This window comes from Eutrigla gurnardus (assembly GCF_963514095.1).
Source record: "Eutrigla gurnardus genome assembly, chromosome: 19".
Lineage (NCBI taxonomy): Eukaryota > Metazoa > Chordata > Actinopteri > Perciformes > Triglidae > Eutrigla > Eutrigla gurnardus.
In genome coordinates, this window is record NC_139930.1 from 10,347,560 (window position 1) to 10,373,707 (window position 26,148).

The 26,148-nt window shown below is 39.8% G+C and overlaps 1 protein-coding gene across 2 annotated transcripts in view; it reads left to right on the top strand.

Moving 5' to 3' along the window:
* eng (endoglin) overlaps nucleotides 1-26,148 on the top strand; it is a 150,793-nt gene that overhangs the window by 27,228 nt on the left and 97,417 nt on the right. The window contains exons 12-14 of one of the 2 annotated variants that reach the window (XM_084034748.1): nucleotides 3,176-3,286; nucleotides 3,373-3,420; nucleotides 3,509-3,671. In XM_084034748.1, the coding sequence (XP_083890874.1) occupies nucleotides 3,176-3,286; nucleotides 3,373-3,420; nucleotides 3,509-3,630 (281 nt within the window). In that variant the 3' untranslated portion in view covers nucleotides 3,631-3,671. Of the gene's footprint in view, nucleotides 1-3,175; nucleotides 3,287-3,372; nucleotides 3,421-3,508; nucleotides 7,073-26,148 lie in introns of those variants that run through there. The other variant, XM_084034747.1, reaches the window with a different exon arrangement.

Sequence of the window (26,148 nt, forward strand, 5' to 3'; positions counted from 1 at the left end):
TCATAGATGTTTTAATCTTTTTTTAATCCCTGTAGCCATTTTGTTATATAAATGTATATATATAATAATAAAATATTGTATCATTTATGCAGTAAAAAGGCAGTTCAGTGGAACAAGAATGTTCACAGCAGCTATAAGAAACATTTGTGATGCCATTACGTATTTGATTCTTTTTTAATTTCGCTCTAACAACACAATCGACAAACGGAAAAAGAAAAATTGCTTTCACATAATGAAAACATAAAAAACAGACAAATGCCTTACAATGAAGATGTTTTTTATTTAATTCTCTAACAATGAACTCTCAGAAGCAAAACTATAAACTTTTTGAATTACCTTTTTTTTTTTCACTTCTGGGACTTAATTGCTAGTCTGGTGCTCGGCCAGCGAATTGCTGCTTGCTTCTGTCATTCTCATTCCAATTGTTGCTTTTCGTGCACAACAAGTGCTGTGTGGTTGTCATAGCAGTGAACTCAGGATGTACAGCGAAGCCGGTGAGGGGGATGCCGGGCTGGGCCTTGTCCTTTAGGAAGGTCTGCAGGCTGACCTTGTGGCCACAATCAGAAGTAACGGCCCTCAGGGGACAGGGGTGAAGTCCTTCGTGTTTCCAAGGGGGTCGGATCGGGTTGCTGTCCAAACACAGCCGCTGGGCCTGGCGCTATTGTCTAACCCTTCAACACAGTCGACTCAAACGAGGAAAGATGTCTTTCTTCAAGGGAAGAATACGTCTCCAGACGGGTGATTAATTTCTAGGAAGATTCCAAAAAGACACAAGGAAGTAGCTGTTGATTTAAAGGGGAATCACCTGAAGTTTTGTCAGACCTGATAATGGATTTGTTTATTCTTTAAGCTTCCTTTATCCTGCATTTCCTTGTAGAGGAGAAAGATAAAGTAGAATATATCAGTGCTGCACCAGATTAAACTACTCATCTGTGTCCTGTTTTGCTTTAATTTACGCAATTACTCCTTTTTTTTTCTGGAGATGGGACTTGATATACAGGAATATAGTGCTAGTTGTAAAGGAACATTTTGTTTTGGCAGGTCTGTTTATGTGGTTCCTGCATTTGGCTGGTGTCAGAGATACAAGGGTTATATCAGCAGGGCTAGGAGATTCTGTCACGAGCCCCTCGCCGGTCAGGACTGAGCGCTCCATTCAGCAACCATTCCTGTTTGGTAGTTTTCATGCGGAGTGCCCCAGGGAGTCACAACACAGGCCTGAACTCTGCCTCCTCCTCTCCACCTGCACTGGAGCTTCTGCTTCCTGCTCTTGTTTATTCAGCTTTGCTGTCAAAGCATCACTTGTACAAACTAACACACTGATTACAGAAAAAAAGAAGAAAAAAAAAAGAGTCTCAAGAGAAAGCACAGAGTTGCTGTGATGTTTCTGGCTTCTTCGGGGTCGAGGAATGTTCCTCGCTGACGGATCAACAAACCGGGTTGGCTGTCTGGGATGCAGTCGGCGTAAACACCCACAAGATGTCACTGTTTCAGTCGTCTGGTGAAGTCAGCTGAGATTTGTTATTATTGATTCAAATATTAGTTTGCAAGCATTTAATGTAGTCTTCATCATTTTGATTATGAAATAAACCAAAAAATCAAAGCTTTTGGAGTCCCGTACAATATCAGGCTTTGTACTTTCCCATGCAGTGCAGTCAGGAAATATTATATCTCCTGCATTAAATGACTCTAGGCTCCCCACAGAAGCAGTTGTTACACATTATGCACACGAGTGGTGGCAAGTTTCCACAAAACCGACCCGTTGTATTCACGTCCTCTCTTTAATGTACCTCAGGAAAGGGGAGCTGTGTTTTATGAGGCCCAGTATAGCACTTAGCCTAGCACTTTCCACCAGGAGGCAGGAGGAGGCAGAGGCAGGTGAGAGAAAGTCGTGCTAAGGTGATGATTAGTTTCTTCCAAATGTTTTAGATACTTGTGGAAGGATCTCCACAGATAGCAGAAGCAGGGGGGAAAGGGAAAGCAAGTGTACAATATTTTTCTTTTTTGCACAGCATGCACATACTGTATGTAGCTCTGCTGTTGGGGACTTTTACAATTGGATATATATATAATTCAGCCAGATAATATCTGATCTTGATATTTAAGAATGTTTTCATCTGCTTTAAAATCAGGAAAGATAGGAGTTTGATGTCTGAGTGAGGGAGAGCGCTATAGGTGATCTATTGTACAGCCTTGTTGAAATGACGTCTATCTCAAGGTAATCAATTCACGGCCTTGCCAGACCGCATTGAGCGATGGAAAACTGCGACGGCCTTGCCAGGCTGTACCGGATGTCGGTGCCACAGTGGGCTCGAGCATGTTTTAGTGTTTGTCCGTTCTCTTATTCTTTCAGAGAGGATTTCAGACAAAATTATTTTTTTATTACCGCTGGCTCAGATTTTTATGTTTTCTATTAAGATGGAAATGTTCTGTGTGCCGGTCAAGCTAGCACACAGAACAACGGCAATGTCAAACTTGATTTTCAAACAATATTTGTATCATCAATTAGAAAAGGCACATTTTTTTATTATTTCAGTTCAGCTGATGTCTAAACCAACGACTGTTATATTTACTGCATGGGCTTTGCTTGTATTGCCATGGTAACTAGGAAGGGGGAAAGAGTATTATTAAAGGAGCATACTGTAGCTGGTACAGGTTTTTCCATTAATGTTTTTAGAATCTATGGATTTTTGGCTCGTGCCTGAATAAAAATGTGTAGGGACTTAAAACTAGATGTCTTTCTGTCACAGGAAACATCAAGCCGTGTTTTTCTTTGTCAAAAAATGTCAAAAGGAATGCGGTTTTATGGTTGAAAGCAGGATTTAAAAAATCCTCCTACATCTTGAATTTAAGATTTCGTTGCCTAAAGACATATTATACACCAGACGCACAAGTACAATTACTGAGTGAGTGTTCTGTTGTACTGCAAGGAAATGTGGTGCTGGCAACTGGTACTTCTTGTTTGCTCTTCTCTGAAGAAATGTGATAAGGTTGCCCAAATCCTTTTTTGCTGTTGAAAACAATATATAATATTCTATTATATATGTCTCTGGATTTGTACATACATGTCACTGTGACAAAATAAAATAATTATCAGGTCTGACTTGCGGTTGTTGTGATTGCTGTTGTGTAACTGAAGCTTGCATACATTGTTTTTTTTCCCTTTCTCCTATTTCAGCCCCTCCATGCTTTGATTTCGGTCTACCTGGTGTTCTGGGCATTGCATTTGGAGGGTTCCTAATTGGAGTTTTACTTATTGGAGCACTGTGGTTCATCAAAATCAAAACAGGTAAAAGATCCAAGTGTTTCTGGTTGAATAAAGATGTGAATTGATATTTGTCTGCATTTGATATTGATCCATTGTGCTTATTTCAGGGTACCCAACTGGACTGGACATTAGCTCAACCGCAGCAAATCTACCTGGTGAGGAATACTTCTTTCCTTTTTATGTTGGTTCTCTTCTTCCCTTTTTCATCAGGTTCTTATTGGCTTCTCTCTCATCTTTCTTCAGGATGTCCCTGCTCAGGAGCAAAACGACAACCTGTTTCCACCAACCCCTCCCCCTCTGAGAACAGCAGCGCCAACGCCAGCATTGGAAGCACCCAGAGCACACCGACCAGCAGCATGGCATGAGATTATGATAATCTCCACCACCAGCAGAGCCACCGTCTCCCCCCGTCACCTATATGGGTTGTGTGCTTTTGTTTTCACTAATAATGCTTTTTAAAAAAGAAGCATTTCTCCCTTCCCTGCCCCCTTCGAATCCTCATCGAAAAGCACAACCCACATCTTTGACTCACCAAGCCTGGAATGGATGTGATCTGGGAATTTGTAATGGTGGATCGGAGGGGGGAGGGAGCTGGGTGACGGATAACAGAAGTCTAATCAATGGCCTCTGACGCTCACCTCTGCAGCCTCTCTGTAAAGTCAAGCTCCTAGACAGGAAGTTAAAGAGGGCAAGAGAAAAAAGAAAAATTGGCTCCCAGCAACAGGAAAAACAAACCATATCCCCCAAGAGCTAACAGGAAATTCACTGCATTCCTTTCAATGAATTGTGCTCGTGTGATGGCAGCACAATAATAGTTAGACAGGAGACAAACCAGTCAAAAGCCTGACTTTGAAAAATGGATGAAAAGCTGTTTTGCATTCACATCTAAGCTTCAAAAATACAAAGGGCTTTTGACTAGGTCAGTCCAAAAAAAAGTAATCAACAACGTCTCGGGGACTGAAAAGCTCAACATGTTAGGATCTCAAACCTGTCAAAGAAATGCTCACTTCAAGGGGTATTTGTCTTAATTGGAGTTCCAGGTCAATAGTTAACAGCTACCTCCTATTATTTAGAAGTCTGGAGCTAAGTTTAAACTTGACACTAGATTTCTCTGGTGAATTGATCTTATTTTCTGCCTTTTATCAATCTGTGTTTTATTCTATGTCACTTTAGGTGGATTTTATAGTTGACCTCTGGGTCTCTTGTAGCTTACGAATGCTATCCAATAGCTGTATCAAGGTTTTCATATGAAAGTTGTTGTTTTTTTCTTCCATTTATAGGAAGTTACAGAAAATATATACATTATTTCCTAATTATACAGCAAAACCCTAAATCATTTTCACGGCCAAAAGGAAGCGATGAGTCCTGAACCATTAAGGGGAAAAAAATACATTAATGTATGTGAGTTAAGAAATAATCACTCTTGTAATGTACAGTACAGCGTGCAGAGATACGTGGCTGTATCCAGAGCTGAGTAATGTGCCCATAATGAGGCGTCAGTACCAAAACTCTGCACATCAGTTTTCAGACCTCATACTGCTACGCCCACAGGGTGGAGTTTCCCCAAAATAGTCTCTCTGGAGGTGGAATTCCAGTACTTTTCCTTTTCACCATTACCTGACAAAAAAAATCAGTTTTTCACCATAAAGTCTGTGATAACATGACTAAACACATACATACACATACAGAAATATATTTTTCTGAATATATTGCCAAAGCATACCTGCCTGATTTTTAGTGTATGAACACTAGTTTCCCACCTGCTTGCCTGTGTTCAGTGTCCTTGCATTCAAAATGTAGCCGGCCACTAATGTTGTGCACTATCTTGTGAGACTTTTGTTCCTCATGGGAGGAACTTTTGGTACCAACAATAGGCTTCCTTTAATGAAATACACATTTAAGTTCTTATGCAATCTGTGAGATTTGAGGCAAATTTTTCTTTGAAATGAACCCATTGAAAACTCCTTCTTTACATCAGCCATTTTGATGTATATGCATCTAAAACAAAGTTAAAAACCTGCAGGCTTCCCCCAACCTTTCCTTAACTCTTGAACACCAACTTCCCACGTAAGTCACCAGCTCTGAATACAGCCCTGTTTTGGACTCCATAGTATAATCAATAGAAACGGCAATAAAGACTGCATTTTATATGTACTGCTTTCAACAACACATAAGTCAATCAGTTATGCTTTTAAAAAATCCAGCCCCGGCTCCAGCTGTCACGTGACATGCCTAATGATATGGAAACTGTCATTTGAGAGAAATGAATTTCTCGCTCAAACGATTAACTTCTGCTCTCTGCATTTGATCGGCTGCATCAGCCACTGCAGTGCCAATGCTCGACAGAAGCTGCGTCTATGCATAACGGGGGACTCGCGAGGGCTACAACTGTAGAGTGACGGTTGATCCGTGAACCCAGTATTTGTTTCAATGTACAAATGTAAATGTATTTTCATATTTTTATTTCCTATCACATTCCTCGTGGTATAAGTAAGCCGTTCGTAGCCACAGTACATATTTTTTTGACACAAGCACCACAATTGTGAACTTTTCTTTCTATACATTCGACACACAGACACAAAGTAATTTATTCACCTTCAAGCCCTAATGTCAAAAGTATTCAGTGTTTTTACCAAAAAAACAACTGTTTTTAAACTGCCTCCTCATTGTAAGCGAGTCATGTAGCTTATTATCCCCCTCTTCAACTCAGTGTGTATGTGCGTTTCTTCGTGCATGCCTGATTTTCTTTGTGTGTTTGTGTAGAGACGGAGAACAAAGAGGGCCAGTACAAATTGCCACTTGAGTAATTGTGCAATATGATGACGTAAACTTGTATGTCTACATGTATTTTTTTTTTCTTTTTTTTTTACCATGTGTTGTATGACATTCTTACTTTGAACCTTTTTCTTAACAGGCTTTGTTCTTTGATGTATTTGGAGAACTGGGACAATTCCTAATCAAGGCACTTATTAAATGCATAAGATTTGTTTTGTATTGTTATCCTTGTTTTTGTTTTTCTAAATTCTCTTATAGATTTGAGTTTTAATTACATTGTAGTCACGGACAGTACGTGTCACATCACATGTCAAAGACATTTCCTGTTTTTTTAACCCCTGACTCCAAACCGAAGATTCCCCCTGCTGTCCAAAAACATTGCATATCTCTGCTCATTCTGACATCCTGACATTGTATTGGGTTCATTGTACTATCTTCAGCGGGTGAGATGGAGAAGTACATTCTGAAAGACAGAAATGTCTCGCCACAGAGATGCATCTCAGCGAAATACTCAACACTCAGGAACTTGTGCAGGGAACATTCAAAAAGAGTGAAACTGTGGTTATTCAGAACTTTCTTTCCATTTAATATCAGGATTATTTTTTTACTGACAGTAAAATCAGACACTGTCAGCTAATTCCCTTGTTAACCCTGCAGATTCCTTTGTTACCTCCTACAACAGCTTCCTCCTCCACAGACACTACGCATTTAACGAAGTATGTGTGTGCACATACACAGTATCTGTGTAGGTGTACAATAGGAAGTATGCCTTCATTTATGTGCGCGGATCCTCGCTTCGGTCTGTTACAATGTCCAAACTCTGAATTCTTACCAAAGAAGATGAAGCCTTAACAACATGTCAGAATGTCGCTTTGATTTGATCACGTAGAAAACGCGGCGTTACTTTCCTACCATTTAAAATGGGTCCATTTCTTGAGACAAGAATCAACTGATGTCATGTAATTCAATGTTGCCTCTGAAGAAATATATGTTTTGTCTGAAATTATCCTAATAAAGTGAATATCAAACAAATGCTGTTTGTGTCTTTCTTACAACGTCATGCCTTTGTTGTGGGTAAATCTAGAGCATTAGGAAACAAACTCCCACGATCTCCTATGACAAGTAATAAAAAGTAATAATACAACACGCTTGGCAGAGCACTCGCACAGAAAACGAGCCAGAAATGTACACACTCGAAAACGTATTATTAACAGTGACAAAAGGAAGAACAAAGGATAATCTATTGAAACTATTTGGTTTTGGATTTAATTGAAATATTGTTGAACTGCATGTAGATAGTGGGGTGTTTGTGGGAGAAGACATATGATCCTTTATCTAAAAGTAGCATGACTACAATGTAAAAAATATTCGATTTCATGTAAAAGTCAGGTGGTCGCATGCTACTTAAGTTCATACATAAGTAGGAGTACATATATACTATCATGTAAAAGTAATTGTGTGCCTCTCAGTGTTTGGTGTGTATAATATTATTGGTTTGGACTATTAGTCATGAGTTAGTGTATAAGTAGCATTTTAATGTGTAGCTGATTGCTCATTTGATATCATAGCATCATCTGCAAAGTATCTAACTGCAGCTTTTATATTAATGTTAAAAGTATAACATTCCACTCTGTGGTAGAAGTATAGCGTATTATAGTATGGAAATACTTAATTGTACTTCTGTACATTACAAAATAAATATACTTATAGTTACATTGCACAGTTGATGTCTTTTTATTTTATTTATCTATTTGTTTATGTCATAGAGATTTTCCTCACAGAGTAGTTGTTAAAAGTCAAATGTGACACTGCTCTTTCTTGTGAAATTGTGTTGGTTTTTCAAATCACATAATGCAGAAACTTGTTTCTTTAGGTCTTGTTATTACATTCATCTGATTCAGCAGAGCTTGCCTTGGGCCTGAAGCACTATGAGCTAAAAGAATCAAAAACATTATGCAATAATAGTCCTATATATTATTGTTGGGCTAAATGGTGAGAATAATGGTATTTTCTTTCATCTATGGTCTTTCCTGAGGTTTCAAGCCTTCCTTCTTACATACAAATGCAATCTCTTTTTCAGTACTGAAGCCGAGGCACACAATATGTTTATGGTCTGTCGTCATCTCCAAGTATGACCATGGAACCATTTGGCCTTGCACAGTATACATTATGTGTGTGCGTGTGTGTGTTTGCGTGCGCGCTTGCATGCATTCCAGGTTGTTTATGTCTCCGGACAAATCTGGTCTTTTCTGCAAAATCGTGCATGCAACAGTGACCTCAGGGCAAAACCTGTCTTCACAGCTCTGTTCTATAAAAATTAAGGTGTGAATAAATGGAGAAAAAGATTGGTAGGGAAAAAGGCTTTCAATATCTCTCTGAGGTGTAGTGGAATAATGTAAAGTAAGTCAAATGGAGATATACAAATTTAATCTTGTTTTCTAGACTGATGGGGTCATACAGTTTGTGGTTTATATGTGAATAAAGAAACAGGCAATCAGAATGTATGGGGCTGTGAGCTCCATGGATTTCTCCTTTTTCAGAAAAAAAAAGAAAGAACATGGGCTGTAACATACTACTGCACAGTTCATGGTCATTGTTGCAATGTTGGTTAGCTCATGGACTTACCCATGAATGAAAAATCTCAACTTAGATGTTGCAATGTAGAACAGCGATGGGTCAACTTCACAAAGGAAAGGCAAAAATATCTTTCCAAATATTTCATACCTTATTGTTTCTTAAGCTTTCTGATAATCTTTTTTCAGATGAGAATAGCTCTTTCATTTCCTGTGCGTTGCTCTGTGTGACAAAGTACACTCAAAAATCAAGCTAATTTATTATGCATACTGACATTGTTGAGTACACTCCAATGTGTCAACCCATTACATTTTCAAAAATGTAAAACATTATTATGCAGCATGGAAAAAGCATTCAGCGAGTGGTATATATATTCTGAGCACTGTGTGAAGGGCAGAATTTGATTGATGTCAATGTAAAGGGTGACAGCAGACATTTGTTTACAGATGTCAGTTTTCCCTACTGTAAAATATAACATGGTCACTATAAAGCACACTGAGGGCGAGAGAGACTGGAAAAGAGGGATCGGACAGAGAGAGGTGAGCTGAGTGTGAACAGTTCGTTAGTAGAAGCTAAGACATTGTATTGTTCTATAACTTTCAATTAAATGAATCATAGAAAGAAGAAGGAATACACTACTTCATAGGATATATCCATCCATCCATCCATTTTCTACCGCTTATCCTGTATTTAGGGTCGCGGGGGAGCTGGAGCCAATCCCAGCTGTCATTGGGCGAAGGCAGGGTACACCCTGGACAGGCCGCCAGTCTATCACAGGGCCAACATGTAGAGACAGACAACCATTCACTCTCACATTCACACCTACAGGCAATTTAGAGTCACCAATTAACTTCATAGGATATATGAAATACAGATTATTATTATAATTGTATTTTTAGTATCTTTAGTCTGGATTCATATTGATTTGGGGGTCATTTTCCAATTAAAAATATCTTAAAATTAATTTGTTCCCTTCGTTGTTATCAGCGAATTTCATTAGTAATCAGTTAATTATTGCCACAATTGAATCTCTATCTTTCAACCTCCCGTGCAATACTGTCCTTTATTTATAAAACATATAAAAAATTAATAATGTCACAGACATCAAAACAGAAAAAAATACAGTGAATCAAGAAGTAGAATTCAAATAAAAAAATAAGAATGGGAGACATTGTGAGTCCTCACATTTTCTGATTTTAACAATGACCCAAATATAGTTAGAGATAGTAAAGGTCAAGTGTTAAATTGTATGTCCCTGAGCACTGTGCAAGTACTCAACAAACTGTCAATTGTGTAAAGTTGACCATAATGTATTTAAAAAAGATAAACTATGCAGCATAGCCTTCATTATAGTGTCAGATTTTGCCTCTAACGCTGTATAATGAGTGGCTGCAGGGAAAGATCCCATTACGTTTAATTACTCTGATGAATGGCTTACCACTGACCACCACTAGATGGTGGTATATTTTTTTAATTTTCTCTGAATACACAGATTGAGTCGCCTATGAACAGAAGAAGACAATGAGTCATGCACATTAAAACTGATTTAAAATAAGGCGGGGAAGATGTAATAAAGTAGAGAGCTGTTGAAGCAATGGAAACATTAATGCTCAAATGCCTGTATAAAATTATGTTTTTACACATTTGTGGTCTACATTACCATGTGATAATATTTATTAACCTCAGGTTAATACATCTGTGCCCGATCCTGACATGAACCCTATGAAGCCTCGAGGGTACGCTGAATCCAGGGAGCTACACGAGAGTCTGACTGCAGCTACTCGGAGTAAAGCCGCCTCTCGCTCAGACTTTCACACCCCGAGGCAATGTGCTGCACACAAGGTTGTTTACAGACACCGACGCTGTGTACAGGCTCTGCCTCTTTCCCCATCTCTCACCAACACGCAGACATTCACTCTCTCACAAGCAGCCATGCACTTGCCCACACGTCACTGAGCACCCACAGCCTGGACCAAAGTAATCCTCTAACTTATAGGCGGTGCTGCGTGCTCCAAGCAAATCCCATTCCTTCCTAACGCAGACACGTCTGGAGCTGTGGCCCAAACACCTCAGAGGTGAGATAACACAGCTTCAGCGTCTTTTATGTTTGCTTCCTTCTCGATCCACACCTTGCTCTCCCACATGTGAATAACTATAGAACGTATATCATCTAGAAAGCACACATGTTTGTTTGTGAGATTTCTCAGGCTGTCAACCAAACAATATGACTGATGGAACACATCGATGCAAGTGCTGAAATTGACACTTCTTACTAGATTTATAAAAATTGGAATTTCATGGTTGAAAATGCCTTAAAATCAGCCTTAATCTTGCGTGGCTAATTCTGAGAAAGGGTCGACTGTTTGGGACTTATCTACATCATGAAATAAAAGAATGTTAAAGCCCTAATCAGACCCTCCTCCTCCCGCTTGCTGCAACGTCTGCCATTTTGACTTTTTCCATGACCACCGTGTTACAGTCTCAGGGCACAAGACTTTACTCTCCATTCTGTGTACTAGAAATTGAGCACATTACAAAATCTGGTAAATCAATTTTAATGACTGATCATATGGCGATAGTAATGAGCTTTCTTATGCTGAGACAAGTGTGCAGATGAAGATATGCAAGATATAATGGAGTAATGTCTACACAAGCAGAGAATGAAATCACTCTCCCTCTGTGTGTGTTGTTTCTGAGCTTCTCCGTCTTTTTGGCTGTGCGTGCTTTTAGTGCATGGTCTTACATGGTGGCAGTTTTGCTGTAGTTTGTACTTTAAGCGCTGTTAGCATCTTTAGCTACGAGCCGATGGCAACAGCGACAGCTGTTGAAAGGTAATCGAAAAGCTCCTGATCTCATCTTATGCACCTTTATTTTTCTCGTTTAGTGGCTGAAGCTCAAACAGCTCCGAATGGATGGGAGTGGACAGTAGACGCCGATCCTGGAGCAAGGTTTACCTCCACCAGGTCAGTGGAACTCCAACTTAATGTTCCAAGTCAACTGAGATACCCAAAAGCAGTGTCTGAAAACAAATGTATTTTAATTGCCATAAAGGTGAGCGAGGTGATTGCAAATTTCTTTTCAATGCTAGAATAATTTTTTACCTTTAAAATTGACTGTTTTAGTAAGACAGCAGGTGAGCATTTGTTCCTTAAGCTTCTTTCCAGGTGATCCAGCAGACGTGTGATTGGCCACAGCTAAAGACTTTGCAGGTATTGGGTTTGTTTTCCCTTTGCTTACCGCCACAACGGATTATAGCGTTTTCATTATTTTGATCTCTACTTCAACCAGTAGCAAACTTTTCATGTTTACCACTTTCATTGAAACTGGGCTGAACAGGACCAGACTTACTGTAGAGTAGGAGTTGAGCCTGTGTGAGTCTGTTTGCCATGTTATGTAACTAAACTCAGCCAGCTACCACTGCAACTGGCAAGCAACCCCTTGACTCTGCGTTGTGTTTTGTCGTGTATGAGGAATGATGGATGGTTGGCTCAGGCATGTCTTTTATCAACTGGGACATTTTTATGGCCAAAATGACAGAAAAAATACAGTTACATGGAAATATGTACCAGAACTTGCCAATCATACAGTTGACCCAGCACACTATGAAATATAAACTTTTTTTGGCACAATGTCTAATATAGCTTGTTTAGTGTGGGCTATTTTACATTTTACAATTTAGCAAAATAAAATGTGTCTCATTCACTTACACTTCTCAATTAGAATTTCAATAAGTTACAGCACTAGTACTTGTATATCCTCTCCTCATATGGGGAAATATGAATTGTAAGCCACAGGAACAAGCAATTACATAAAACAACCAGTAAAATGCAAGTAGAAAAAGAGTAATACATGTGATTAACTTTGCTACAAACTGGAGTAATCGTAGACCCCAGAGGTAGTCTCTTTTTGTAATATCTCAAATGACTTACATGACTTTGTCCATTATTTTGTCCCCAATGACTTCATATCGTTGTTGTTTTAATAAGTGCTTTACATTTTTTTTTTAAATAAAAGTGTATTAGGTCCGTTGGGCACCCAGTTAAATGCACCCAAAGCCGTTTTCAGCTATAATCTATAGAACTAATTACTAAAATCACGTTTGCCATGGGTCCTCATTGCAAGTATCACACACTGCCATGCTCCATCTATTTTCAGTTTTACACAATATGCAATTCAACTGTAACTTTGCTCTAATAATGATCTGGGGTGTTTTTATTCAGATGACATTAATTACATAAATAATAGTGATAAGTTAACATTTTAAGATGACTGGCTTTTTCTTACTGCATTTGACTGTATTTAGTTCAAGGTTATTTGTACTTGAACTAAGTACTACTGCTGGACACTGATATAGCAGCTTTTACTTCAGTTTCCTGTTAGACAGGATGTTGTCATGAACCAGGAAGTACAGCTCAGGTGTGTGCAGATAATGGGATTTAGCGGTGTTTCATCTGTTTCCATCCTTCCTCGCAGAGCGTTAGACACAATAAATGTAAGTCAAAGTGTTTATCGACATCATCTCTATGCTTTGTGTATGATATTGAGCAAGATTGTAATTATAATGACAGTGTAAGTGAATGCATCCTCACTCAATATCCTCCATTGTTGCTGTTGAAATCCCTATAATTGTGTTCCTGTGAAATGATGATTAACCCTAAATGTATACATATGCTAACCAAAACTTTTTACCTGTAATGCAAAAATGGTGTATTTTAAATAAATAAATGGTCCATTGTTCCGTCCTATGTACATACCATGTAACTAAACCCTACTTTATTCTTCTTTATGCTTGGAAATGGCAGGTAGTACAGTAGTGAGTCTTTTTCCTTTTTTATTTTAAGAAAACAGCTTCATCACCTCTAAATGTTGTTTTCTACAATATGAAAATATAAATGTTTACATGTTTTATTAATCGAGGGCATGTACCCGGGCTTAACACTGGCTAATGAGGTTTGGAAGCCAGGCATTCCAGTCGTGGCACAATTTCAAGGCTTAATTGGGTGAAGACGGTTTGTTTTTGACAGTGTTGTGTCTTGTTTGTCAGATGAAATGATGATGATCTCCTCCGTCATCTCAGTTCTCTGCATTTTCATAACTCTTTGAAAAGTCCTCTATTACCTACTTCATCAGTGCCGGGTGGCACAGAAAGTGTTGTGCCATGCTGGTGGGTGTTTGATCTCTTATCAAATATGTGAAGTCGTCGGGGAGATTTTCAGGATTTGATGTTGTCTTTGAACTTGTCTGGCATTCTAAGTCTTTTTTTCATGGAAACATCAGTTTTTGCTTATTTTTGTTAAGACCAAAATCCTGACTGACCCCATCTGATATTACTATTTTTCATGCTGGTGTAGATGTTATTGCATCACCCTTCACTCTCTCTCAAAAAAAACGCCTATATGACAATGCATGTGTGGTGCTGGAACAGCCTGTGTTAGTTATAGTTTAAATGTGATTGATAAATTTCCTCCGTGAACGCAGCCGAGCCCCACAGTGGCAGATATGGAAATAAGTGGAAAGGAAAACACAAATGTAAATTAGTGTAAGCAGTAAGTGTGGCTCTAGATAAACCCCTGACTGGCTGTAAAGACAAGTGCCTCCGTGCACAGAATGCTGAGCACAGCTATAGCCTCTTGTAAACAAAGCTTCTGCTATTTAGTTTCAGTTGGCTTAATTAGAATGAATGAGGGGGGCTTGTGCAAAGAGGACAGTTTTTTTGTGGGTGGAGGGAGAGAGGAATTGGCCATGGTGGAGGGAAAGCTGGACTGAGAGATAAAGTTACTAGCGGGTGGCACAGACCAATTGGACAATGACAAACAAAGCCTCCAGCCAAAAGTGCAGCCATAATGAATTTAGGGGAACGGCATACATGTTAATGTGCATTCAAATCAAATTATTATGATTATATTCCATGTTTTATCTGTACGTCAAAGAAAGAGAGAGTGAGTGAGTGTGTATGTGTAGGATTTGCAGTTGTGATTTGTTTTTGCAGATACTTAGTATTTAAGTCCGATAGAGGCACTTCACCAGCAGGGGGAACAGATTGTTGCTCATAATAATTTTTAATACCAGTGTAACAGAGATTATATTATACAATTAAGATGACCCACTGTATTACAGGGAAGCTTCCAGGCAGTAAAATATCTAGATATTCTTACTAAGAGCAATGTTTTTCCAAAAGATCTTGTGGCACCAGTACATCCTAACTGTACATTTCATAAATTGACCGCATCATAAAAACACTGCTTTCTATATGTACTCCTGGGTAAAATTATAGTTGTAGGCCTCTATTTCACAGTGTATGTGCATATGTGCTACGTACCCTTTGCCGTTATTAACATGTTCTATGTGAGGTCTGAGCTGGGGTTGTGAAGTGAGATGCATCAGCACACCTCCAAATCTGTGAGGTGCTGCTTAGGTGCAACTTAATGGGATTTTCAGGGTAGTGATTCTTTATCTGATGTCTTCAGTGCGTTTGACTTCACTAACTTTTAAACGAAAGGGACGGTCGAAACATTACCCTCATTTGTGTCATTAAACATGACTTGAGGTTTCTTATGTCTATCAGGGTTTCTGGTCTTGTAACCCCCTTTATTTCAAAACCATTTATAAAACCCTAGGATTTAATCAAAAAGGTGACTCATGATATTCTGTTATATTTGTTTGTCCAGCTGTCAAAAAAGGGCACCTCTCGTAAACCGTTGACATAAATAAGCTGTCAAAATGGGGCTGTAGCTGTCGCACGGTACAGCGTCAACATACAAGATTAAGGAATGCATCAGTCCCATGTCCACCCACAGACATGACATATTGAGGGTGGCAGGTCATGTCCAGATAGAGAAGGTGATAATGACCAATGTTTGGGTGAAAGATGGAGACTGTAACCCCATCAGGTGCGTGTCACACCGAGTCCTGCCAACCACAGAGCACTGGATGACAGAGGACCTCTTAAAATTAATAAATAAATAAAAACAGAAAGACCAAAACTGTTAAAGTTTTAAGTGAGGAGAAATTACTACATTGACATTTGACATGAATGAATACAGTACATTTGGTGAGAAATGCATCCGAACAACGATGATAAATCAAACAAATCAATGTCCGTTCTCAGGTTGCCCTCTCTCCCCAATACGTTTGGTATATAAACAACAATAACAAGGGGTTACTGTGTGATGTGTTGAAACGTGAACAAGTCGTCCATATTGACTTTGTGTCACTCTACCACTTGGCCTTTTGTTTTGGTGGGGATGTCCTGTCACTGAGATGACAGTGGAAGGAGGGAAGATTTCTCTGAGGAAAGATGGGCAAGGGAAAGGTCACGGTGAATAAAAGGCTTTTAATCTGAGTACCTCGTGTCGTGTGCCTGGGGAATATCAAAGTCATCCCATTTCTAGTGGGGTCAGACCAGGGCAGCCTCCCTGTTTGTCCACTCCTCTCTTCTGTGTTTGTGATGCCTAAATACCCAGATGGAGAGCTTTAAGAAAAGGTTAGAAGCAGCATGGTGTGTCTTACTGTCTTCCTGCCTCCATGTCTCTGTCCCTCTCTCCACGTGTTCATATGTGCTTCTATAAAGCTCACTGCATGGATATAAGATATGCAATGTGGCTGCGTTCGGAGCATAAGACTTTGTGATGTATTTGCAAATAAAACAAACTTACTGTATTTGCTTGCTATTTTGTTTGCAACCAATGCGGAGCAGGATGCTGTCGCTTTGCCTAAGCTATTACATTTCTGCAGGGTTTATATGAATTCCAAAATGTATTCTTGATTTATTTATTTTTTATAAGCCAAGCTTGGAGTGTTTGTCTGACCCAGACAGACAGTAAAGCTTCAATTTGATGTCAGCAGTCTTGTCGGCTTGGAAAAAAATGTCTGTGCCTTTATTTAGGAACTCTAGCAGTCTAGGGGATGGCTTGCCAGTCCATTAGGTGTGAAGTGGAATCACGTTTTCCACAACACTGGCCCCGAGCATCGATCATGCTACACATTCACAACTATTCAACTCCACCTCAGTGCTCTGTGTAGTCCAAACACAAACAAAGGTTTTAGACCTACTTAGAATCCAGACACAACGGTGGGAAAAGCAATCACTTTAAAAACGAACAGCCGTAATAGAACAAATACATCAGATCAGGACTCCGGTCAGTGTGAGACACAGTTTTTATGAGTATGGTGTGTAACTTGAGAAGCACTGAGCAGGAGAAAGGGACTGCAACAGGCCCGATGCCTCCAGTGCTGTTATAAAGCAGGAATATTGTTGTGCATTAAGATAGTTCATGTTCTGTGTGCATGTGGCGGTGTTCAGATTCACATTTATAGGTTTCATTTCATGAAGCCACAGCACAACAAGCCACACACATCAATCGATAGACCGCTGCAGCTTGGGAGGGATTTTATGGCGTATCTTTTAGGAGTTCATAGAGGTGTGAATAATTTGTTGACTGAGAACACCTGTGAAACCTGCGGATGCTGCTAATTTGGCAGGCAGGATACTACCAGTCACTCTCCACAATTGCATAAAAGTCCTAAATTGGATGTGTACACATTTTCTACTCCTAAAGACCCCTCTATTCCACGGACTAAATCAACTGTATCAGCATCCTTGTAAAAACTACATTTCCCAGCAATTTCCTTAACCTCATGTTTTATGTTTTTCAGATCACAAAGCTGTCAGCGGAGCAACGTGGTACTGCCACTTTGCGAGTTCCTGTGTCCGTACATGCAAATGTAAGTTGTTATTGAAGAAGTAGCAGAATAATAATTGTTTGCCAGTTATTATAAGAGAGCACGTTTTGCCCGTGCGTACTCCCGATTTCCATGCTTAACGTGTTGCTAACGCTAGTGCTAGCCACCTGCTGTGTTCACATTTTCAAAGGCACGCAGTTCTGGATATGTTTCTGTGGTTATTGTTAACAGAATGGCTTCACAGTTCAGAAAAACAACATTGTGCATTGGAGTGGGATTTGGAGGCCGTTTGAAGCATTGCATGTAACTGTGCTTGTGTTAAACTGATAATGGAAGTTATTTTAACTCCCCTACAACAAAATGTGCTTAAATTGGGTTAATGTTGTCATTACCAGAGGGAGGTCATTTGATTGAATCACACCCAGGTCGTGGCTACTCTCAGCCAGAAACACGAGACTCCGGTTCAAATCCCAGGGGTAGCCTAGACATTAGCATTTGGCGAGGTGGCAACCAGGCCCCGCTTAGAAGAGCCACCAAAAGCTATAGATTTGTAATGATGTTTAGAATTATGAATTATCTTGATATGATAGCTGTACCCCAACATAACAAATTCACGCAAAGCACGTTAAAAATATGCAAATCAAATGTAAACTACTTATCATACTACTTCAGAGGAAGACATTTTAGTAATATATTTATCTGACAACAAAATGTTACTGTTTATGTTGCAGATCCATATTTGACAAAAAAAATCTGAATCTATTAGTAATCATTAAAACATCCAGCATCCTATTAAAATGTAAACTTCCAACAGTGTAAAGTAAATTTGTGTACATTGTGCTGATAATGTTCCTTTCACTATTTACCTTAAACACCCACTCCAGTCATAGTCCAGTCACAGTGGTACATTTAGCGAAGGTCATTTCCAAATAGCACATTAGTTGCTTGGTTTTACATAACCACTGCAGTTAGCAATAAGGAAGAGCATGGATTTAATTAGCAGTATTTTGCATGCCATAATGTTATTAGTGTTAGTATCACACTGGGGAAATACAGTCTTGCTCACGGGGGGAAAAACACACAGTGCTGCTTACTGGAAATACACTCTTGTTTGTTTCTGTTTCCAGTCTGCTGTCCGCTTGTGTTGACTCTAGAAAAGTGAAGAGTTGGGTTGTAAAGGGAACTGCAGTCAATGAGCAGCGTTCTGATCACTTCAGATAACATCCTTGACCCACTCCAGCTGCTTAATAGAGTTTGTTCCTGTGTTTAGTCAAAGTGTATTATTCTAGAACGTGTCCCGTGTCTAAATTGCCCCAAATTTTACAAAAGCACTCCCTTGGGTCCCCAGCAATAACCCAGTGAAGCATAACAGCCGAACGGTTGTCGAGATGTGTGAAGAACAGACGGATACATAGACGGCTAACACCGCCGGCCTCCGACCTCACGATAGCCACTACGGCAACGGGGAAATTGAACCCAAGTCAATGAGGTAAGCTAGTAATTATGCTACCAGTTAGCTAACATTAGACTGTTGGATGTCAGAGGTAAGGTTACAGTGAAGGCTAGCTAACCAGTCATCAACCAACGTTTGCATTTACAGCGAGTAAGCTGACCATAGGCTCGAATCATGTGACTGATGTTAAAGGTGTAATATGGAGGAATGTATAAACTCATAGAATCCCTCTGGGTCATCACTTCTGACCCACTGAGTCTACAGAGACCTTGCCCTCTGCCTGTATTTTCTCTTTTCTTCTATTGCTGTGACATTCTTGGATGTCAACAATGAGCCCTTTGGCCCCGCGTGGGGCTCTAACCCCCAGCAGAGTGTGCAGGCCATTCAGGCCATCAAATACTGCAGCTTTGTCACGCCCTCTTGGCGTCTGATACCGAGGCACAATTCTCCTATTTGGCTCTGTCGGATACAAAGCAGTCGTATTTGAAGGATGAGAAGGGCTTGTTGTTGCCTCACTGTGTTCCCCTTGCTCCTCTCTCTTTCCCCTGTTGTGCGCTGAGTGGCAGTGTGTCTGTTTGTGCACACACGAACAGAGCCGACAGGGTGAAGCCTGCCCTGGTGGTGGTATTCATTCAAAATCCGACAAGGTAAGTGTGAGGCCGTGGTTCTCTGCTGGAAAATGGTGGATTGTGCCCTCCGGGTTGGGAATGGGTCGCTACCCAAAATGAGGGATGAGGGATTCGAGTATCTCGGGGTAATGTTCATCATGTGAGGGAAAAATGGGGCTTCAGATGGATTTGGAAATATTGAATAGTGACCGAAATAATCAAATCGTAAATGCAAGAAGCTGAAATTGTAAGGTGGCAAGGTTCATATGATATCTTCCAAAAGGTTGGTTCTCATTTTCCATGCTCGTACATAGACTACCGTCTTTTTATCAGAATACACTTCCATCTTCACAGGAACCAGCTTGGTTAGGTTAAGGCAACAAAACTGCTTGGTGGTTAGGTTTAGGAAAATATCATGGTTTGTGCTATAATAGCTACAGACGGATAAATCAATGTTGACTTCTGGTTTCACAGGGGACACAAACAGCTGTCTTCTGGGTGAAAACAGCTACGAGGCAGATTTTTCAGAATTTATTTTGTGGGATGTATATATGGATTACAGTGCGTCTCTTTTCATAGGTTTACATATGAATAGTTTATGAGAACAGCCTGGGTGAGTTTGGGAGATGGTGTCTAGTTTATGAGTTTCCAGCTAGATTGAGATTAAACTGATTTTGAAATCACCAAGCTCAACCGCCATGGGGCTAATATGAAGGGTAATGGCGTGGGCGCTGGGTTTATTTCCACGACGGCAGAAAAAAATGCACTGTAAGAAAATCAATGGTAATAATGTCTTTCACTCGTGATTTGTATGTTTGCAGTTCATATGTTGCACCTTGAACAGAGTTGTACATTGAATTAGGTCGATAGCAAACCACACCGTGTGTGTGTGTGTTCATCTACAATTTAATTGAAAAGTTTTTAAAATCATTTTTCCCTTTGAATGAGAAGGTGACATACGTCATCGGCAAAGGCTCACGCAGACATTTGCAGCAGCAAAATCAATGTGTGTCGAGTGTGCATGTGGGATGTATTAATCTATGTTCATTTATATCAAGCACAGCACTCTGTAATGGAGGGATTGTGGAAGCTTAGCATCCTCCTGAGTAGCACTAAATGAGAGAAGTCAGGGCTGACAGGTAGGTCAGTGAAGTCGATGTCTGAGTGACTGTTCCATGACAACATACTGCTCTCCTCACAGACTTCAGCCCCAGTCAACGTGCCAAATTGTCTTTGTGGAACCCAAGCACAAAAAAGCATGTGGAAACACAAGTCAATCAAAGCAACCAGAAAAATGTAAGAAAAATGCAATGAGTGTTGCATGTCTGACTTTTTACAAAATAATCTTGACTGGCAATGCCTGTTAGGACAGCTTTTTAAAAACTGGAGTTATTCATGTCATGGGGCGGAGTACATTAATCAACATCAGAATACAAATACAAAATGTAAACATGCCAGAGGTAGCAAGAATGCTAATTTACATTCGTAGGACGTGGATTCATTTCTACATCCCCAGTCAATTGCATTTTAGCAAATGAGAAAAATCCTGGACATGAGTAAGATGGTTATGGTCAGAACCTTGGAGAACAAAAGGTGTTCACTCCTCAGGGCCGGGAGATCGACTCGGCCTCTACTTCATTTTATAAAGCAACATCATGCCCATAGCAAAAATAAAGCAGCAGCATAAAATATTGTAATCCAGCTTTGTAATGATGGTTTCAGCAAAAAACATGCAGCACCTGCCGGGCTGTGTGTGTGTGTGCACAGCAGCAGCCATCACCTTCCTTTTACCCAATTCAACAAATCTGAACTATGCCACCTTCCCTAGCGTTCCCGTCACTAGTTCCTCTCATCAGGTTTTTCTGTTATCTCCTTCGTCGTTTGCTCTTTTTCAGCGCTGTTGGCTCAGGCTTAGCATTTTAAATTAGGATACTCTGGCTGTCTTTTAAAAAGGAGATTTAAACAATTTCTCACATGCGAAATGAATAACAAAGGCCTGGTTACTTTGTGACACATCCAGGGCATTTGGATGTTAGGAGGCCTGAGGTAAAAGTCTCACAACATAGACATTTCAATACACTTTCCAGTGCTGTGTTGTAAAAGAGAAGAATGGGTGTCTTTAATGAGATGGGGATGATATGCCATTATATTGAGGTCAGCAAGATGTATCGACAAGAGCTGAGGCAGCAGAGAAACGCACTGAGAAAAGGCCATTTTGCATTGGAGCACTATATCTGATGTTGTGGATTAGATATGAAGAAAATGCTGAAAAAGAAAAGCAGCTTTTGGACATGAATGCCAATTTTAAGATCAATGAAGGCCGATTGTTGTGTAGAAAGAAAAAAAACCTGTGTTGGATGGGATGTAATGTGGCCATGCTTCACCTGAGGAAAATGCATCTTGGACAGGTTGACCTTTATTGTTGGGTTCACGCAAGGCGATGGCAAGACATTCGCAGGAATTCCATTATACTTTTATGTCCTTCCTCCCCTTTAGAAGAAAAAAATGCATTTGTCTTCCGTTACTCTGTGGCTGCACACGGTTGATCTTGCTGAGGGCTGCGTTCTGAATGAAAAGGTTTTTTTCAGTTTATACTGAATGGAATTATGTGGCTTTAAATTCAGCTTTTGAGTAGCATTCAACAGTCGTAAGGTATGAAGTAAGAAATATTGCTTGTCGATGTGCCAAGGCATTGATTACCATGTTTGACCTTAGTTGCCCATCATGTTAATGGACCAACATGTGATGTGATTTAACAAAGATATTACTTTGCATTGTTGCAGAGTACTTTCAAAGGCAAAATGCAGAGTGGAGGTTGGTGCTGCGGAGGCAGAGGAGATAGAGCAGAGTCCGACCAAGGCTTAAGAGGATGTGTCTGCCATGCCTTGCTTGATTAATGGCACCACAGGCCTGCTCATCAAGTGGTAATAAAATATGAGGGCATAAGTCAGACCTCATCCTAGGATTCTGGCAGGTGTACAGGTCTTCATGCACAAGCTTCTCCAAGGTAACCCAAACCAACACATCTATCTCCACCCTCTTTTCCTGATGTGTTCTACTCTTCCCTACCGAAAGTTTAAATTATTTCCTCCGACATTTCAGTTGCTAGATGCCGTAAATGGAAAGTTTTTCAACCTATAAGAAATTGAGGCTCCAAACTCAATGCTTTGAGGAGAATTCCAAAGTATTAGAAAGTATCTCCTGATGTCTCCTCCACAGAAGCAGACTGGCCAAGAAATATGCCGTCACAGTATGTCATGTTAGAAGACGGGAAATCCTTAAAGACAGTCTTAAAAATCCAGTCGGAGGAAATCTCTCTGTAGCCCCCAACACAGCTGCCTCCCAAGAACTTGATAGCAGACTATTTGTGACTGAAAAATAGAATGGAGAATGCCACCAGAGTATTTTTTTTGGGGGGGGCTGAAAGCTTTAGAAATCAAAATACAGCTGAATCCTAAGTTTTCTTTGAGATAAGTTACAGTTTCTCATGCCACTGTGTCTATTTTCCCATAAACAACTCAATTTATATATGTGGGTACTTTAGTTTTTTTGCTTTCAGTTTGTTTTTTGTTTCTTTTTAATTAACTTTTATTCAAATGCAACAATACGAGTATAAATTGTACATTGTATCTCTTACAATGAATGTTGGCTTCACATTCTGTGAGCACTTCCTGTACTATTAATACCTGAGTCAACTTGTGTGCTGGTGGGTATAAGGGAATTTGATGCACGCATGGGGAACGATCCAAACACAGATACACAATACTGTCAAACACAGAAGAGAGCAGCTAGTAGAGACTACGCTAATAGCTAATGAGATGCATTCATGATCTGTAACTTTTTAATCACGGTCATGGGGGAACCGATCCCAGCTTACAGGTCACCAAGCTATTACAGGGCTGACAGACAACCATTCATGCCCACTGTTCATATATTCTGTTGATGAAAGTGTAAAATATTAATGCGACCATCAGACACGACAACAGTTGTCAAATCCACCAAAATAGCACCAGAAAACAATGTTTGAGACTTGGATAGTAGATGTAATTTTTGTATCACTCACACTGATATAATTTGCTCCAGCCAATTCTCTCTCCACATTGCCCGAGGTAGAAACAGCAAACACTGCAACACTTTGGTATTGAGTTGTGATTTCATCACAGGTTGTAGTCCGTTTGCAATTGTCGCTATCTTCAAATAGATATCTTCCTGAGATTTAAAGTGCAACTTTTTTCACATAGCATTTTACCTATGCATACATAAGGCTCAATATGTTTTGTAGGTATTATAACACAACTACATTTGTTCTGCAAAGCATGCAGTATTACTGGAAATACCACAAAGAATCATGTTTTAAATTTCCTGTCGGCAGAGGGCTTGTGATAGTAATAGTTGATACTGTGCTACTGAGAGATCATCCTGCAAGATATCGGTGAAACTGACTCCTTTGCCAATTTCATCCTCATACGGCTCACAGCTCCTGATACAGGAAGATATCTTTTCATGTTTCACCTTTTAAAAGAATCACATTTCCCCACCGTGCCCCTCAAAATGTTTGTTTGAAGTTTCCCCCTCAATATACTTGATACATATTGACATTTCTGTCCTTTTTGCAAATCCAAGTCAATTTGGATGATTGTTTGTAGCATATAAAAGTGTCAGTCACCTTGGTGAAAGTCAAACGAAGTCAGGCTATGTCTGCCAGATGTAACAACAACAAAGACTCATAATGTGCCAGCAGGATAACAATGTAGGGTGGAAATGCCACAAACAGAAGCTGCAGTAATACAAATTATTTCATTTTTATTTTATATGTTTAATACCTTTAATTTATTGCAATCTATTTGTACATTTCATTGAGGCACAAGACTGTATCAGGAGCTTTTTTCAGCACAATGTAAATAAGCGTATGGTACTAGAAATCTATTTAAGGTTTAAAGGTCAATGTGAGAACAATTCAGTGTGATTGTGATTCTTCAATTGGCAAAAAAAAAAACAGTTGCTTGATGAAATGGAGCTTTCCAGGCATTTGCTATAAAAAAGGTTCCTTTCGCACGGTTTACGGTGTCGACACCTGCTCATCAATCGACTAGAGAGCTGCAATGTTTTCAAAGGTTGTTACAATATAAAATCATGACAGAGAATTAGATTGATATGCTCTCGCTCAATCCAATAGACTGTAATGGGGTGCTGCCAGAATGACTTCATGTCAGGCTGTCAATCCAGGCGCTGCTCAATGAAACTGATCAATCTGATAGCCAGTAGAAGCAATTAAACATGAAATTAACACTAGAAATAATACAACTTCGCATGAAGACCTCGTTTAGCTTTATTGGTGATGAGTTACAAATACTACTATACTTCCAGCCCGAAACAAATGGCACATTGTTCAATTTCAACAGCAATATTCTATAGCTCGTGTAAGACTTCAGGACAAGTATGTTCAGCTGCTCTTGTTCTAACATGTAGTGCTACAAGATGTACTCTTTCAGGATGTGTTGTCTGAACTAGGGTTGTCACAGAAATCGATACTTAGGCCTCTTCGTCTCCGCCTCCTCCAATTGGCTGAACAATAGCAAGTCCTGCTGCTGGAGGGCCTTCACTACCAGTTTTAGTTGAACAAATTTAAAAGTGCCATTTGGAAGTATAAACGAGGCTAATGACCAGGGAAAAGCTAAGGATGTAAACAAGCCGATATGCTAACAATGCTAACAAACGCAGTGAAGTGTCAGTAAAGCTCCCATTTCAAAAGCATTGAAGTTTTAAATGGTAACTCTGTTAAGTTATCATGAAGCTAGCGACTTATAACAAACAAGTACATTAATGGCGGAGCTAGGCAGCTACCGTCATCAGTCCTGCCCGTCTAATATTAAGAGATGTTAATTTAACAGGATAACACAATTATGTGTCTGAAAAGTCATCCAGCAACGAGACAAAAACAGTGGCAGCCCGCTCTACCAACTCTGTTTGATAAGCTCCGATAATATGGTGTCATGTCGTTAGCATGGAACAGATCCATGTTTACAATGTGGAGAAACCTGACTTCCAACAACTTATCCACCAACTGAATCCAAGGTTTAAACTTCATGGAATCATTTTATGTTCACAGAACTTTGAATTTGAAAAGACTGTCAACATTTGAACAAATTGTGACAGTTGTGAAACATATATACATACTAAAAAGTATGCCTCTTATCTTTTTGTCATTTTCTCCCCGTGGTATTGGAAATGGTATCAAGTATTTTCCTGGGTACCAGTATCGACCTTTAAATTCTAGTATTTTGACAACCTGAACTGAGCACTATAGTTTTCAATGTCTTTTTCACACCTTTCAAAAAGATCTTCAAGCCCCAGCAGATGTATGGCATTTGGCTGATTGGAGTTCTCCTCAGGAAAGTGTGTGCCTGTCCAGGTTTGCCTGCGAGGCACATAGTGTCAGTGCGCTTTAGCCTCACTTTTAAAGGGTCCCTGGTTGATCCTTAATAGTGTGTTTTCTGTCGGTTGATGAAGATGCTTCTGGAATCAGCCCTCACCGAAGCGCTGTCCTGACAATTGAAGTTGGTTGATTAGTTGGAACTTTCTGCTTTCAGAAGTCTCTCAAACTCACTCATCTGTCCGTCTCATCACATCTGTCCTCAGAAAACCTTAAGCTCGTGAGAAGCAGTTTCTCTGACAGATTTCTTCTCTCTCCCACGTACAGTTGCCTTGAAATCCATCTCTGCCCAACATTAATGTGGGTTGTTAAAGTTGCTACTACTGCACCACTACATTGGACAAATTGAATACGGATT